Source organism: Alligator mississippiensis, chromosome 15, assembly GCF_030867095.1.
Source record: "Alligator mississippiensis isolate rAllMis1 chromosome 15, rAllMis1, whole genome shotgun sequence".
Classification (NCBI taxonomy): Eukaryota; Metazoa; Chordata; order Crocodylia; family Alligatoridae; genus Alligator; species Alligator mississippiensis.
In genome coordinates, this window is record NC_081838.1 from 2269966 (window position 1) to 2287219 (window position 17254).

General features: G+C 61.6%; 2 protein-coding genes across 2 annotated transcripts; both read right to left on the minus strand.

Moving 5' to 3' along the window:
* Positions 1–5459: 5459 nt before the first annotated feature.
* Positions 5460–9904, minus strand: LOC102571887 (cytochrome P450 2B1). Its single transcript, XM_006271072.4, has 9 exons — positions 9715–9904; positions 9169–9331; positions 8533–8682; positions 7938–8098; positions 7586–7762; positions 7326–7467; positions 6681–6868; positions 6245–6386; positions 5460–5742 (listed from the first exon to the last, which is right to left on the minus strand). The coding sequence occupies exons 1-9, from the start codon at positions 9886–9888 to the stop codon at positions 5558–5560; spliced, it is 1482 nt and encodes a 493-aa protein (XP_006271134.2). The 5' UTR covers positions 9889–9904; the 3' UTR covers positions 5460–5557.
* Positions 9905–11352: 1448 nt separating this feature from the next.
* LOC102572112 (cytochrome P450 2G1) lies at positions 11353–17036 on the minus strand. Its single transcript, XM_019482100.2, has 9 exons — positions 16443–17036; positions 15215–15377; positions 14949–15098; positions 14701–14861; positions 14399–14575; positions 14138–14279; positions 13631–13818; positions 13253–13394; positions 11353–12434 (listed from the first exon to the last, which is right to left on the minus strand). Exons 1-9 carry the CDS (start codon positions 16620–16622, stop codon positions 12184–12186), a joined length of 1554 nt encoding a protein of 517 aa, XP_019337645.1. The 5' UTR covers positions 16623–17036; the 3' UTR covers positions 11353–12183.
* Between the last annotated feature and the right edge of the window lie 218 nt (positions 17037–17254).

Genomic DNA, 17254 nt, shown 5'->3' on the forward strand with positions numbered 1-17254 from the left:
GGGGCACTTCCCAAGTCAGGGGCTTATTAGGAAAGTCTCCCTTAGTCCACAGACCTAAGGGGCCTCCTCGGCATAATTTAGGCCCACCCCTCAATAAGTCTCCCACACCGGTCACAAAGGAGAACGTTATTGATTACAGGGGGTAGGACGGAAACAGGGTAAAAGGTAGAGCAGTATCATAGGAATATCAGAGGAATCCCATAGAGCAAACCAGCATGGCTGAGGTAGCCTTTTGATCTCGCATCTGAGTTACTGTAAGCTAAATATCTAGTGGGATCTCGAGTAGCTTACTCACTCGCATCATCTAGAGGTGGTTGGAGTTTTCCTCTGGAGGCAGGGCATGCTTTGAGCATGCGGTGATGAGGAGGGAACCTGTTTCAGATTTACCTGGGTGACCGCATGGCTAATGGCTGCCTTCTTCCTGGACCGGGCCTTTAAATAACCTTCCTGACCTCAGCAGCCCAGTCCAATCGAAGCTGCCAGTGCTGGCCACTAGCCAACCAATTTAAAAAGCCTCACTGGCTACCTGGGCCGGTGAGCAGGGCTTTCCCCCTCCCCCCCAGGCGACCAGAGAATCTGCCTCGGAGGCACCAGGCTTTTGCCATGTAGGCAGGGAGGGAGATCCCCTTCCCTGAGGAATTCAACACCAGCCTCTCAGTCTGGCAGAGACAGATCTCTGGAGAGGGGCACAGACGGTGGCATTTCTGCCACACACAACACCTATCTTTCTCCAGTGAAAGAGAAACGAGAAGCTTTGCTCATAAGATAGGGCCTCAGCACTACATTATTCAGTGGTTCATCTTAGATCAAAGCAATATGTGCTAATTTGCTAGATTATAAATTAAAATTTAAAAAAACAAACCACAAAGCAAAAAACAGTCAAAAGATATCGTCTCATTAGTCCCAGGGTTGTTATAGTTAAATGAACGCCTCTTATTCAGGTTCATAAAACAAAATTTCTCTTTTTGGGACATCTTGACAGTACCTCCAATGCTTCATCCCAAGTCATTTCTACACCTGAGTTAAGATGACCACATGGGAATTAAGGTTTTTAGCTGGAGCTAAAAAACAGCTGCCGGGCTGGGAAATAGAAGAGAGATCCCCAGGCACGGCTAACAGACAGTAGCATGGCAGGAGAAAGGATCGTTCGAGCTGTGAGACATAGATCCGTAGAGGTTAGGGGCTGGAAGGGACCGCTCGAGAGCATCAGGTCCAGCCCCCCTGCACTTGTGCAGCAAAGGCTGTGGGGTCAGATGAAGACACCAAGACCATCCAGAAGGAGCGAGGGTTGCTCACACCTGTACAGCAAAGAGAGCAGCAGGAATCCAGGAGATTTCAACAAGCCATGAAGTCAATGGACTCCCTCCCTGCTGCCTGGATAGAAATGCCACAGCACCTCCCAGGCAGCTGGCTTTAATGTTTGGATGGGGCAGGAATCAAAGCGGGGTGTGAATGCACCACTTCCCCTCCCCCGCCCAGATCCTCCCACGTGTGGGAAAGATGCCAAGAAGAGCACAAGTGGAAGCACAAGTCAAGGGGAACCATGCTCCTAAGTCCTTTGGAGGGGGAATAAGGATGTCGGCAAAATTCCCCATGAGCTGCTACTCATATGTGAGGCGCCAGGTTCCTCCAACGCTGTTTTTCCCCCCCTCACTGCAGCAATGAACACACCAGGGACAGAGCAGCGCCCCCCAGTCTTAACCCCCACCCCCGCATTATAACCCCAGGCACTTCTGCTTTGCAGCCGAGCTCTGGGACGCAAGGTCTTTGCCCCCTGCCGTCCTCCACTTTTCTCTTATCTGCATTGGGAGTTGGCATGAATGGGAAGGAAGAAGAGTCCGATGCTGTGGTGACCGGCAAGGCGCACTTAACCCAGGCAGGCAAGGTAGGTGTGGGCCCAGCCTGAGCTGGGTGAGTTCAACATAACGTACTGACCTAAGCAAGGGCAAATGAGTCAGGACTCCTGGGTTCCAGAACCAGTTGAGAAAGAAGCAGTGGCCCAGTGGAAAGGTCTTGGGGCCTAAACTATTTGAGATCAAAGTCTTGACCCAGCTCCCTAGAGAGCTCTGTGGGTTGATTCAGGAATGGGCAAGAGCCCAGGAAAGGAACTGGAACGAGTCCTGATTAATCCAGGATCTGGTAGAGGAAACCTGACTCATGTTCTTCAGCAAAGTGTTTAACTCTTTCTGCTTCAGCTGCAGCCCGTACCCTAAGGTCTGCAGCAGTGTCAGGCCAGCGGGGAGCTTGCCCAGTCTCTGCTGCTGTTTTCACTCCCAGAAGAATACCAGGCTGGCCGTGCAGGCTGTATCTCCCAACTCCATCATGCCAAACCGCCGAGAGACCAAGCCCAATGCTAAGAGGCCTCTGATCTGATCCACTTTGTGCTCGCATGTGCATATATATCGGGGTGGGCAATTATTTCCGCAGGAGGGCCACTTAACGAGTTCTAGTGAGCTGTCAGGGGCTGCAGCGGTAGCCCCGCCCCTTGACAACTGTCCTGCCCCCCATCTTGGGTCCAGAAGTCCCACCCCTGGAAGTAACCCCGGGCCAGGGCAGGTTGTGGGAGAAGAGGGTTGCCTTTCTGGAACAGGGAAAAAACAAATCATATAGGAGATGTTTGACTTTCAGTATAATCTATTTTAATTTTGTTTCAAAAAATATTTTTGCCCTGATTTGCATGTGTTGGTGGAGCATGCATAGAGGTGATTGCATTGCAGCTGAAAAATAGTCTTCCTTTTGTATATTGGGTGGGTGGGGTGCCCTCCTGCACCGAGTCCTGCCCACTGGGTCACAGAGGTGGCTCCTGCCTGTGCCAGTCCAGCCAGGCTGCAGCCCCATGCCCATTGTGGGTGCACAAATCTGTGGGGGGGGGGCACATGCCCCCATTCCCCACACCCCTTTGCCCACCCTACACACCCACCCCCGGCTTCACACAGTGGGGGCCTGGGGCCTGGGGGCAGCAGTTCAGGAGTGAGGGGCACCTGGGGGGTGGGGGGCTGTGGGTTGGGAGTGAGAGGCTAGGGGGCTATGTTCTAATTAAACTATTTACTGGGTCAGGATTGCCCATGGAGGTTTACGAATGGGTCCTGGTACAAAAAAGGTTGAGCCCCACTGCTCCATGGGGCAGCTGCACATCGTGCACACATCATGTACAAGCGCCCCCATAGTTCAGATGTCATCGGGCACTCGGCTACTCCAACACTCAGACAATGACATCACTGGCTCCTTGGCCTCTCCATCCACATGTTAGCACCCAAACGGGATGGGAGCGCATGACCTGCGTCACCCTGCACTACGGGACAAAGCTATCAAACTGGGCCTGCCCTTAGCCGGATCTGAGCACTCGCCCCATAAACCTGCATTGCTGCCGCCTTGAATACATCAGATGTGGAGCTGAAGCCTAAGCTGTGCCTGGCCTTGCTTGGCCATGGAGGAGCTGCTCAGTTGTCGATGCTCCTAACCTGGATTTGAAGCACCCGTTGCAGAGGCAGCTCAGAAGTGGTGAAAGGGTTCTGCTGGGAAAGGCTGCAGAGCAGCGAGTTCATGGCATCTATTCTCTGGGAACAACTGCCCCAGCAGACACGCTGTGAGCTAGGACTGGGGGATTTCAGGCATTCCTGCAGACCCGATCCCGGAACCAGCAGATTCCAAGCTGTGAAGGTCAGGAGAGGGCAGCTATGATCATCTCTTCTGGCTGCAGGCGCAGCCCAGGGAATTCCTGCAATGTGGGCAGACTTCCTTCCTGGGACACATCCATCCATGGGAAAGTGATGTCTCTTACCGCTAAAGGCACCGGGAAAGCTAAACCCCACCCCCCATTGCCAGGGAACTGCCTGGATGGCTGCCTCCCCTTCTGCCCGCTCTCCCTCCCTCTGGTTTTGAACTTGGCTGCTGCAACTCGCACTGGTTTCACCTTCTGGATCACAGAGGTTTAGAGTTAGGATTAGGGGCCCAGTCCATAGGGTTAACTCAAACCACAGGGTTAGGGTTAGGGTTATGGGCCCAGTCCAGAGGGTTAGGGTTAGGGAACAGGCCCAGTGCCTGGGTGGTTCTGGCTGAGCTCTCAGCTCCCCTCATGTCTGGTGCCCACAACCTCCCCCCTTTCACCCCACGCTGTTCTCCATGCATGGGCAGCCATGGAAATGGGCAGAAGACAGGCTGGCAGGGTTCGGGCTGTGGTTCTAGGCTGCCTTGTGCTCGAGGGGCTCCAGACCCCCTCTCCCATTTCTTGGGGGGATGCCCCAAGCCCCTTGCAGCAAGCTGGCATGAGGGCTGCTGAGCAGGGAGGGTGGGCAGGAAGGGAGCGGGTCCGCGGGGTCCGGTGAAGAGGGCAAAGCCGCGTGTTCAGGGTCTGTTCCCTGCTTTGAGCCGATGCCCATGTAATGTCAACTGCAGCCCTAAGCCGGGCACTCCTTGCCAGCTCACTGGGGGGTTCAGGTGCTTGGCCTGCCTTCCACCTTGCTCCAAAGGAAGGCACGTGGCTTAGACCCTTGTTGCCTATACTCTCCTGTCTGTCCTCAGGTGTTGCAGGGGGAAGAAAGCATCTAGACAGCCAACAAGAGCATGAGGTGAGTCAGGGTCCTGACCCAAGACCCTTACCCCACCAGCTCTCTGGGTCCTGAGCCCTCTTGGCCTTCCTGCAGCCCAGAGCTGGGAGGCCAGGGATCTGCAGGAGAGTCCGACTGCTGGGCGTGGGGGCATGGCTGGCTTGGTGGAGGCAGAGGAAAAGCCCAGGAGGGGAGCATGGTGCAAAGTGCCTGCAGAGCAGAGCAGTATCAGTGAGGGGAGCAGCGAGGAGTTGCCCTGGCCTGGCTCAGACCCTGGGTCCATCCTGCCCGGTCTCCTGTGTCCCAGCATGGCAGAGAGTGGTGCTGGAAGGGAGAGGGATGGGGTCTGAGTAGGATTTTCCCCCATTCCTCTCCCCCTCACAGCTGTTGAGGGTTCAGGATATTATGACGCGAAGGCCGTGCCCCGCACTCCTGCGCCCCACAGCCGCCTACGCCCCATTGCCCCGAGCATGGGCTCAGCCCCTGGGTGGATCTGGCTGAACTCTGTTCCCACTGCACCCGGCACCCAGGAGCTCCCTGTGCTCCATGCAAGGGCTGGGCAGCCCATAGGAGCCAGCAGGAGGCAGATAGCCAGGTGGGATAACCGAGGTAGGGAGTGTCCCTCCACGCAGGCACGCACATGCTGTGTCCAGGTCATTGCAGTCTGACATGCACGCACACGTACATAAATACGCAGACACGCCCCTCGTCCAGTTCATTGCAGTCTCTTTAACACATGCACGCACACACGCATGCACGTGTACACACACACACACACACCATGTCCGGTTCATTTCAGTATGTTTGCCACCCGCACACCCCGCTATCACTCCCCAAGCAAGTGGCTGTGGCTGTGCTCACCTGCCCCAACCCATCTCTTAGGGGCAAGAAGGCAGCGAGATGAGACGCGGCCGTGGACAAAGACGGGCTCTATTTAATGGCAAGGCCTCGGGTGCAGCCACCTGCTCCGGACCGACCTGGGGCCCCGCAGTGGTGCCCGTGCTCCAGGATCACCAACGTGGGGTAAAGCAGACCTGGTAACGTGGTGGGGCCTTGCCAAACCCACTGTGCTCCGGCATGATGTCCAGCTCCTTGGCGCCAACTGGCGATGCAATGGCGAAGCACTGCAGTACGCTGGTGAAGAAGAGGAAGAGCTCCGTGCGTGCCAAGCCCTCTCCGGGGCATGCCCGCTTGCCTGCCAAGAGGAGCCAGCGTCAGGGACCAGCTGCTCAGGTGTGCATGGGCCCCAAAGCAGAGAGGAGCCCCTGAAGAAGGTGGGGGGTCCTGGGTGAGTGGGGAACTGGGTGACAGTGGCTTTGCTCTGCCCCAGGGGTAGATGAGTGCCATGGCTGCAGGGGCACTGCTCATGGGTGCCAAGGTTGTGACAGGTCCTGAGCACAAGGAGGCTGATACTTGGGCACTGGGGGGCATTGGAGAGGTGGAAGGACCCTCTCTCTGGCTGGAGGCTGGCAGTGGGCAATGTGTCCCTTGGTCACATCCCCCTGAGCCTTCAACCCCGGCTCATACATGGGAGCAACAGAGCTTCAGCCTTGAGGGTGCAATTCCCTTCCCCCATGCAAGACCCATTGTGAACCCCAGGGCCCCCTTTGTGACCCATGTCAGGGAAGCAATTGGGACTGAGCTCGGCCCCTCAAACAGTTCTCCGAGCACAGTGCTGGCATGTCACCCAGCCTGACCTGCCGAGAAGGGCACAAAGGCTGCATTCCTCCGGAACCCGCCCTTGTCATCCAGGAAGTGTGCGGGGTCGAAGGTCTCCGGGTCTGGGAACCATGCAGGGTCATGGAGGACTGAATTCAGGAGGGGGAAGACGGTCGTGCCCTGGGGGGGTGCAATACGCCTGTTTGCTGACGCCTCCCTGAGTCTCTGGTGTCTGCTCCCACGCTAGGCAGCTGCACGGCCCCGTGGCAGGACACAGCCCCGGCCCCTAATTGCTCCCAGCCTCTTAAACCATGGAGTTGCGTGGGCTGTGCTCACAGGGCCCTCAGCCCTGCTGGGTGAAGGGGTCACGGGTTCGAGCCCCACCTCGGTAGCTCAGCACAGCCCTCCACTGGCTCACGGCTGCTGGGGACTGGTTGAGCAGCCGACATGCTGGTTCCCGGGCCAAGGGCTTACCTTGGGCATGACGTAGCCCCGGAAGCGGGCATCCTGCGTGATCATGCGGGGGACCCCCAGGGGCACAATGTCAATGAACCTCTGGATCTCATGGATAGTGGCATCCGTATAGGGCATCCTTTGCCTGTCCTCCCCGCAGGGCAGCCGGCTCGGCCCCACCACGGCCTGGATCTCCTCCTGGACCCTCTCTGCACCATAGGAGCACAGGCATTTGCAAGGGTGGCAAGGCTGGGGGGCTGCTCCCTGCCCTTTGGAGGGGCCAAGGCTAACGAAGCCAGGCTGTGGACACAGGGGACCTGGGGACTGAGACCTGGGCTTGGGGGGGCATTAGGCAGAGCCTGGAGGGGGCTCAGGTGTGATGAGAGCGCTGGGCTGGGGGTGAGAACACCCGGGTTCAATTCCCTCTCAGACCTTGAGCGGGTCGCTGCACCTCTCTGGGCCTCAGTCCCATCTCCTTGGCCCTTACCCACCCCATCCCTTGCTGCTTATAGGTGGGACTGGCGAGTGCCGAGGGAAGTAACCCCCCAGGGTTAGGGGTGGTCGAGGCAGCACCAGCAGCCAAGGGTGCTCGGGACGGGGGCAGACGCTGGCCCCTTGCTGCCAATACAAGGAGAGGTAAGAGAGAAGCAGTGCAGGGCGCATCACCTGCAACATGGGGGTACTTGAGGAGCAGCAGGAGCCCATATCGCAGCGTGGAGCTGGTAGTCTCTGAGCCAGCAAAGAACAGGTCCAGGGCGGAGACGAGGAGGTTCTCCCGGTGGAACTGAGTGCTGGGGTCTCCCTCCTCCTGCAGAGCCGGGGGGGAGGCTGAGGGGCGAGGACGGGGCCCGGTGGGTGCTAAGCAAACCCGAAATCTGTATGTCAAGCCCCATGGCCTCCAGAATCGCCCTCTGCGTGGTGCGCACCTGCTGCATCCTGATGAGGAAGGTGTCGATGTAGTCTCGGGGGGCTGCAGGCTCCAGGGTGTCTTCATGCTTCCGGACCACCCTAGCCACGTACCTCTTCTGCTCATCGAAGTTTTCAAACAGCCGGTTATGGGGGCCGGGCAGAGGCCCCAGGAGCCACGGGAAGAGGGCATAGAGCTGAAAGCGGCAAGAAAGTGAGGTGGGGGCATCATGGGGCTGGTGCTGGGTTTTTGTGGCACAGGAGGAGGGGGATCAGGGCCCGGGTGCTGGAGCAGGGAGGCAGTAACCCCAGGTTATTACAGGGCACACAGGGTCCTCGGGGTCGTGTGCCCCGCTCCCGCCACGGCTCTACCTGCACCCAGATATCGTCCAAGCGCCGTGCGTTCTCCTGCATCAGGTCCAGCAGCTCCTGGAGCTCGGAGTCGCTGTAGTCGAACCGCTCTCCGAACACCACGGAGCAGATGACGTTGGCCACGGAGCGGTGCAGCAGGAAGGTGGGATCAGTGGGTGCCCCTGAGGCAGGAAAGACGCTGGCGGGGCCCAGAGGAGCTTGCCCAGGGTGCTTGATGCCATGCATGGCTCAGCAAGAGCAAGGTAAGACACCCCCCTCCCCTCCAGCTCTGTGCTCCTTCCTGACGAGCCCCACGCTCAGGGCGTAACTTGGAGCAACCCCCAGGCTGCTCTAGGCAGTGCAGTGGAGTTGACCCAGCAACCTCTGTCCCACAGGTCTGTGCGTGGCCACCTCCCCCCACCCTTGAGGACAGCCCACAAGGGGGATTTAGGAGCCCCTGATCCCTGGTTGATCTAAATCTCCCACAATGCACTGCAGGCCACAGCCAAGGGGAGACTGAGCAATGCACTGTGGGCCAGGAAGCCCAGCTGGATCTTGGGGCTAAAAGGGCAGAGGGGGAGAGGCAGCTGGATCACCCAAGCCCCCTGCCAGGCACCTCCTGTCTGCCGTAGCTCCCCCAGCAGGTGCCCGAGCTCCTCCTGGATCCGCTCCTCAATGCTGCGCCGGCCCATGCCCAGGTCCCGCAGGGCACTCAGGGCGAAGCGCCGCAGCTGCTTCCACGTCTCGCCGTTGCTGAAGGCAATCCCTGCATGCAGCGACAGGCCCCGTGGCTGTGAGCTGGCCCCAGTATGCTTCCCCTCCAATCCCCAGCTGCTGGAGTCACGTGAGCCACGAAGCTCAGCCGGGCTCAGACCAATGCAGACCCCCACTGGCTTCTTGCAAATGGGCCCCCGAGGGCTGGGGAAGGGGGAGGTTGTTCGGGTTGCTCTTGGGGCTGCATTTTTAAGCCTGGGGCTGTGCTTTGCTCAGGCTGGGGGTGGCCAGGCCAGGCTGTGGAGAGCACCCCGAGTGTCTACCTCCTACACGTGCCCCTGTGACCTCCTAGGGCTTTGTGCCCACATCCCAGGATGAATGTAAAGCCCGGTCCTGCGCTCAGGGCCAAGTCTGCAATATGAGGATGATGATGTCCTTCCCCTTCAGGATCCTGAGCCGGCACCTTCCAGGGCTGGTGTGCATGTGTGTTCGGGGAGGGGGCAGGGGACCCTTTCTTGATCCCCGGCGTGCTCCTCACCACAGCCCTTGCTTGTCCTCTGGGTCATGGGCATCTCTGCGCGTGCCCCAAAGTCATCCGCCTGGTCCACCAGCGCCTCCTTCACCGCCGTGTAGCCGCACAGCATCACGACCGGCCGGGGCCCCAGGTGGACGGTGAACACGGGGCCGTAGCGCTCCCGCAGCTGCAGCGGGGAGAGATCACAGGGCTCAGAGGGACCTGGGGTATGTGAGACGGAGGCCGCACATGTGCAAACACTAGGCAAGCGCTACTTTCCTTCCCGTGTCAGAGATGGGGAAACTGAGGCACAAGGGCACCTACGGGCAACACAGTGGAGCTGCCTTGTTTTTTTTTTGGTACAAAACTTGAGGTTTCAGGACCATTTTCATGGGGGGGGGGGAGAGGGTTAGGGTTTTGCAGGGCCGGATCCCAGTGGGAAAGGTCAGCCAGACCAGGGGCGTGCAAGCGAGGCACCCGCCACCCCCTCGGCCTGGCCTGTGCGCCTGGGGTTGCAGGGGTGCTTGGAGCATAGCTGCCATGGAGGAAGTGGGCAGGGGCCGTGCTCACCCGCAGCAGGGAGCGGAGGAGGGGCTGGCCTCGTAGCTGCAGCAGGTTTCCCAGCAGGGGCAGGGGCTGGGGGCCAGGCGGCAGCCCCCCAGGGACTCTGCCCCACAGCAGGAGAAGCAGGATGAGGGCCAGGAGGACCAGCAGCAGCGAGGAGATCCAGGGCCAAGGCTCCATGCTGGCAGGCAGCTGCTTCAGGGGGAAGGCAGAAGGAAGGAGTGGCAGGAAGCGCCCGCACCCTCCGGCAGCGGGTGTGGAGGACGCCTGTGCTCTGTAACAGGCCGCTCAGGTGCAGCCTCCAGCACTGCAGGTTTTATCCCCAAGGGGATTTAGGACCTGGATGTCACAGGGAGTTGGGAGCTTGGGTCCTGCCCTGAGCCTCTGGGCATTGCCCAGACCCCATCGGCAGCTGCCTCGGGGCCTGAGCACACCTGAGCCAGCCTGAGGGCTGGAGAGCAGGTGCTGGGGACCCCGGAGGCCTCTGTCCCGGCTCATGGGACATGGGGGCAAAGCCGGGTGGGAACTCCCTAGAGAAGTGGGCCTGGAAGGGAGCCCCCAAGCCCATGCGGTCTGACCACCTGCCCGAGGCAGGACCAGCCCCAGCAAGATGACCGTCAGCGCTGGCGCAGTGTTCAGAGGAGCCGCGTCGTGTGTCCGAGCTGCAGAGGTTTGAACGGGCAGTGTGCACGTCCTGATCTCTCAACCCCCTTCCAATCCCACAGCCCCCACGACTCCCCTCTCGACCTGGCGCTCCCAGCCTCGACCCTGGAGGCCTGCGTCCAGTGTTTGGCCCCCGCTGCAGAAAGGATGTGGACACATTGGCGAGTCCAGGGGAGGGCAGTGAAAATGATCCAGGGTCTGGGGGACAGGACTGGTGAGGAGAGGCTGAGGGACCTGGGCTGATTTAGTCTGGAGAAGAGAAGGATTGAATAGCAGCCTTCACCTCCCTGCAGGGGGGTTGCAAAAAGGATGGAGCTGGGCTGCTCTCAGTGGGGGCAGATGGCAGGACAAGGAGCAATGGGCTCCAGTTTCTGCAAGAGAAGTTGAGGTTGGGTATTAGGAAAAACTTTCAAATGAGAAGGGTAGTGCAGCAGTGGAACGGGCTCCTCAGAGAGGTGGGGGAGTCTCCATCCTTGGAGGTGTTGAAGACCCGGGTACACAAAGCCCTGGCTGGGATGATGGAATTGGGGCTGGTCCTGCTTGGAGCAGGGGTTGGACTGGATGCGACCTCCTGAGCTCCCTGCCCACCCTCATCTTCGAAGACTGTCTGAATCTAGGACAAGTCATAGCGAGATTTTCACCGAGGGGGACCTTGTCCTTAGGGCCCGGGCACTTCTCTAGCACACGACTCCCAGAGGACCCCGGGGCTGGATCTCTGTCCTCATCCCAGACCAGGCCAGTCGCACCACATGACCGGTGATGTCGGGACCGGTCTCCCCACAGCTAAGTTGTCCATCCGACCCGAGGGACCTGGAGGCAGCAGCTCAGCTCTGCCCGCGAGACCCTCCCCAGGCTGTCGACGGTGCCCATCCATCCAGACAAGGGCTGGCTCCCCAACTGCTCTCTGCTTTCCTTCCCAGACCTCACTGGTCCTTCTCCCGAGCTCCCCCAGCCGCCCCCCAATAACGGGTTTGGGAAAGATTCTCATTAAAAACCCAATATTTTATTGCTTTCACAGAATGAGGCCACAGCAACAGCCCTTGGCCCCTCTGGCAGGGCCCCAGGGCACTTCCTGCAAGTCCTCGGCAGCTTCCTCCCCATTTTCCAGCTGGGGAAACTGAGGCATGGACCAGGGAAGTGTCTCACCCGAAGTAACTCAGCAGACCAGTGGCAGGGACGGGGGGAGAACCCAGGTGTCCTGAGCCCCAGCCCTGCAGCATTCAGCTGGTGCACAAGACCATCCCCTTTCCGATGGAGAATGGAGCGTGACTCAGTTTCCCTGGGGAGGAGGAGACTTGCAGGGCTTCTCTGGGTGCAAAGGAGGACGAGGGAGGCGTGCTTGGGTGGGGGTGGCCGGCAGAGCTGTGGGTTGGAGAAGGGGCTCTGAGGCACATCGGGGAGAGTGGGAAAAGGACCCGGGGCCAACCCCGGAGAGTGAGGAAACTGAGGCAGGGGGAGCCTCTGGGGCTTGGTGTCGGGCTCTCTGTGTCCACAGCGCTGCTGGGCAAAGCGCAGGGCACCGTGGACCCTGGGAGGGCTTTGGTGCTGCCCCAGAGACGTGAACCGGAAACCCCAGGGTGCAGCTCCGGGACCGGTACCAGTGCTGGGGGGGCATCATTTCCCAGGCCTGGCCTCAGCAGCCTGAGCCTGCAGACAGCGGAGACGGGTCCGCGCAGCTGGCATCTCGCGTGCCCCCACCCCTTCGCGGCGGGCGATGGACGCACGTGGAGGAGACCCCAGGCTCCAGACACTTCCCTCCTGGACCCCAGGCGGGTCCCCAAGGAGCAATGCCGGCCTGGCCCGGCGACTGTATCACTTGGACATCTCGTGGCTCGGCCGCGCGCTCCCCGTCCCCGTGCAGGCTTGGAGTGGCTCTGGCTCCTCCCGAGGGGCCGCGCAGAGCTGGAAAGGCGGGGGCATGTTGGCGAGGCCGCTGGCGTGTGGCCTCAGGTCGATGTCGGCGGGGGGCACGGGGGAGCTCAGGGTGAAGCTCTGCAGCAGCGCCGTCAGGAAGAGGAAGAGCTCCGTGCTGGCCAGGCCCTCGCCCAGGCAGCTGCGCTTCCCTGCGGGTGGAGGGGGAGCCGAGGGGTTAAATCCGGGGTGGACAAAATGCGGCAATTCCTGCTGGCCCACCAATTAATTGTAGCCCCCAGCCCGCGTGCTGTTTGAACCGGTAAATGGGAGAAATTGCTTGATGTGGGGGCAACGGGCCAGGGGCAGGGGTCCGGGGGCTGCACCCCTGTGCCAGGCCCTCGTTGCAGATCTAGGGAAAGGAGCTGACTTCTGGCCTCCTTGCCCGCCTCCCGCTCTCGGGGGCTGTGTTGATCCACAGTCGTCACCCCAGCCCCTCGTTTTGTCTGGTTTGCAGCTCAGGCTGTGCCCGCCGTGCCCGGGAGCCCGTCCCGCGTCTCCCCGCAGCTTGGCAGACGGTCCCAGAGGGACGCCGTCACCCCGGACCCCCGTGCTTCTCGTGGGAGGGCATTTCTTGCACCACTGCCGCCCACGCAGGGCACCCCGCGCCCGCCAGAGTCCCGAGGCCCAGTTGGCCCCTCTGGCGGCTGTCTGGATGTGCCAGGAAGGTCAGGAATGTATTTTGGCTTTGGGGTGGAGCAAACCCCTTTGCGCAAGCGTTGCTTACTGGAAGGACCAGTTCGTCTACTCCCCTTCCCGCTCTGAAATGGGACGGGGCCGTGCCTTGATTCCCCGGGGGTTGAACCCGCTTTGTCTCAAGCCATCCCAACCCCTGGAGCAGGTTTAGCCAAAATCAGCGACTCGATGCATTGACCCCCAAATTTTGCCTGGCTCTGCGCCCAGCACCGCAGGGCCCTGGGGCCTTGGGCGCTGCTGGGGTCTCGGGGGTCTGCGCCCAGCCGTGCCCTACCTGCGGAGAAGGGCAGGAAGGCGCAGTTCTTCTTGAACTGGCCTTGCTCATCCAGGAAGTGCCCGGGGTCGAAGCGGTCAGGCTCGCTGAAGTACTTGGGGTCCCGCAGCACGGAGCTCAGCACGGGGAAGACGTCTGTGCCCTGCACGGCCGGGAAGGAAGGAGAGCGTGATGGTCAGAGCAGGAGGGATGAGGACTCCTGGTCCCAGTCCTGGGATGCTACCAGCAGGGCTCTGTGCCTCAGTTTCCCCCTCTGCAGCAGTGGCACAGCTAGGAATGGAAACGGGGGGGGCCCAAACCGAGATTGCCAGCTGCAATCTGGATTGCAGGGGTGACTCTGGATCCACCCCGCAGGCGGGAGCCGGCACCAGGCGGTACCTGGGGGATGTCGTAGCCGCGGAAGCACGTGTCCCGGGTCACGGCGTGCGGGAGGCTGCGGGGGATGATGTCGCAGAAGCGCTGGATCTCGTGCAGCACGGCGTTGGTGTAGGGCATGCGGCTCCGGTCCGCCATGGCCGGCAGGCGCCCCCGCCCCACCACCTCTTCGATCTCCTCCCTGATCTTGGCTGTGGGGAGGAAGGAAGGGGGCAGCGTCAGGTGGGGCGGGCGGGTCTGTGCTCCCTCCACCCCAAGCCAGGCCAGGCGGCTCGGTCCATCAGCAGCTGGGGCTGGTAGTATGGGCACCGGCTCCAGGAGGAGATCATCTGAGCTGAGACCTACCAAACTCATCCCACCCCAAAAGCAATATTTAACCCTTGCAGTTGAGCAGTTTTCACAGCCAATGCCCACCAGCATGGATCTGGCAGGGGCTGAGTCCGCCTGTCCTGGCTGATTTGCAAACACCTCAACCCCTGGTACCATAGTGTCACCCGCCTGCTGCATTACCTGCCACGTCCGGGTACTTCAGGAGAACCAGGAGGCCATAGCGGAGGGTGGTGGTCACGGTCACGGTGCCCGCGAAGAAGAGGTTGAGGGCCGTCATGACCAGGTTCTCGAGGTGCAGCTCCGTGGAGGGGTTGAGGATTTCCTGGGGAGGAAACGCAGGGCGTGAGCTGCGTTCCCACCTCGGAGCCCAGGCACAGGGCAGACGGCCGGTCCCTGCCTCGGATCATCCCAGCCCAGCCCCATGCCCCCGTCCCGCGGCACCTTCTCCATCTGGGCGAGGAAGCAGTCGATGAAATCCCGCGGGTGCTCGCACTCCAGCGTCGCCCGGTGCTCCTGGACCTTCTCGGTGACGAAGCGGCCGATGTCCTCGAGGTCGCGGCGGATGCGGCGATGGGCTCCGGGCAGGAACCGCAGGATGCGGGAGAACATCTCGTAGAGCTGCAGCACGGGGCGGCAGGACCGGGAGACGGGGTCACTCGCGGTCCCCGAGCGCCCAGCCCTCCCAGGGGCTCCACGGCCGACTCAGCCGCTGGCTTTCGGGCTGCAGCTTGTGGGTCTCTTACCACTCCCTGCGTGGAGCTGGAGAGCACCAGGACCTCGTTGGTCTTGGCCAGCAGCTTGATGTACTCCGCGTCGTCCCTCTCGAAGCGCTGGCCGAAGATGAGGGAGCAGATGACGGCAGAGGAGGCCTGGCTCAGGCACAGCGTCGGGTCGAACGGGGCTCCTGGCAGGGAGAGAGCGCAGGTGGGTGCCAGGCCGTGGGGCCCAGCCGGCGCCCAGGTACCGGAGCTGTGTGGGGGGGGTCACTGACCTTTGGTGGCCTGGAAATCCTGCACCAGGCACTCGGCCTCCTCCTGGATCTGCTGCTCCACGTCCCGCCGGCCCACGCCGAGGCTCCGCAGCGCCGAGTGCGAGAAGCGCCGCAGCTGCCGCCACCGCTCCCCGTTGGAGAAGACGAGCCCTGGGGACAGCGGGACAGGTCCTTGCTGTGAGCCGGCCCTCCGCATAAGCTTGCTGGACCCCCTTTTCAGGGGTCAACACGCTCCAGCTGCATGTGACCGCGCCGGCCAAACTCACCGAAGCCGCGGACAACCTGGTCGATGGCCGCCAGCTCCCCTCTGCCACTGAAGTCCTCGGCGTGCTGCACCAGCGCCTCCTTCACCGCCTCGTAGCCCCACAGCACCACCACGCGCCGGCGGCCCAGGTGCACCGTGAACACGGGGCCGTACTTCTTTGCCAGCTGCGGAAGAAGCCAGGGAGAAGTCCGTGGGGGCGGCTGGCAGCTCCAAGGAGCCCCGGTCGCCCTTATTGCCACGGCCCATTCACACCTCTCTGGTATCCATGGATGCTGCCATGCTCGGGGACCCCCGAGTGACTTCATGGGCCAGCCTCGGCATGAGGGCACGGGATGGGGAATAGCAGGGAGAAGAGCACTGCCCACGTGCTTGCCTGGGACAGCCCTGGCCTCCCCCTCCCAGCCCGAGAGGCTTTGCAGGGGGCAGGAAGAGGGGCGCAGAGAGGTCGGGACAAGGGAGGTCACAGCTGCAAGGAGCTGGCCGGGAGCCCCTTGGAGCAGGAAATTCCTTCCCCGGCTTGTGCAATGAGCAGGAACCGGCAACCGCAGGATGTGGCTGATGCCAAGGGTTCGCCTGAGCCAGCGGCTACCGGCAGATGGGAAACCCCTTGGGGGGAGGGGGGGGCTTTAACCCTTGTGCTTCCGCCGTTCGGAGCTTGCCTGCTGGGCTGAGCTGACCTTTCCACGTGCCCCTCCGTGTCCCCCTGCCAGCTCCCCCACTCGGCTGCAAGCTGGACCCCAGTGGAGCTGCAGCCGGGGAGGGGGGCTCACAGCTCTGCCCCGGGACAGCTTGGGAGCTGGGCATCCACCTTCCTGCCCATCAACGGGAGCCCTGAGGCTGAGACTGGGCAGCAGCAGGTGCTCAGTGATGGTTTCGGGTGCTGCACCTGCCCGGGGCACCCGGCGCTGTCCAAACGCAGACAGCTTGGAAGCCAGGAGGCTCGTGCCTCTCAGGCAGCAGCCAGGCTCTGCTGTCAGCTGGGGTAAGGAGGCTAACGGGAGCGCAGGGATGTGCCCGTGCTCATTAAGATGGGGAGAAGCATTTCCAGTGTCTGAGCTACCTGCAGCAACGGAGCCCAAGCGAAGTGCAGCGACCGCCGTGGGACCGCAGGTGCCCCCCGGGCACCGAATGCACCCCTAAGCAGCGACAGCTGCCAGGGTAGGGGGCCTGGCGATGCCCCCGGGACCCAGCACTGCATGTTTGGACAGTTCGAAACCCCCCCAACCTACCTCCTCCAGTGACTTGACCAGGGCACTTGCCCGCAGCTGCAGCACATTGCCCAGGAAGGGGAGAGGAGCCGGGCCCGGGGGCAGGTTCCTGCCCCGCTTCAGCCCCCTCAGCACGGAGAGGAAGATGACAGCTGCAAAGCACAGGCCCAGGAGCAGAGTCGCGGCGGCTGCCAGCTCCATCCTGGCCGGGCGTCAAGTCCTTGCTGGGAGCAGCCTGCGCGTGGAAGACGTCCCAGAGAAGTCTGAGCAGCTCTTCTTGGCGCGGGGTATAAGAGACGGACCTGCCGGTGACACCCCACCTCGCCTGGGATGGAGTCATCGTGAGTGCGGGATCCTGTGATTTGAGCATCGCTCACATGGACTTGCGTAACTCTCCCCTGCTGTCAGGAATCGCCCAGAGCCAGGGCTGCCTGTATTTACCCAGCACAGATTAGCAAGGGGCTGTTTGCACAAGGGGAGCACGGCGCCCGTTGCGGATAAGATCGAGGGGCCGGCGCAGCCAGCACGCAGCTCGGGAAGGCAGCGCCCGAGAGGCCACAGGCGCAGGCCGGGGGTTCGCGATGCTCGGCTCTGCCGTGCATCCCCCCCGGGCGAGCCGTTCTCCCCTCCTGGGCCTCAGTTTCCCCAGTTGTGAAGGGGCCAGGGGAAGCATTCGGACAAGGAGATGCCCCAGGCTCGTTGGCTGCCCTGACTCTGAGATACGTGGAGGCTAGCGGGACCCCCGGCTGCCCCCACGGGCTCGGCGTGCACCCGAGCCTGCAGACGGGCCTCCGTGCCGGTAGCACCGTCCTCCATCAGGGCCGTGGGCCGAG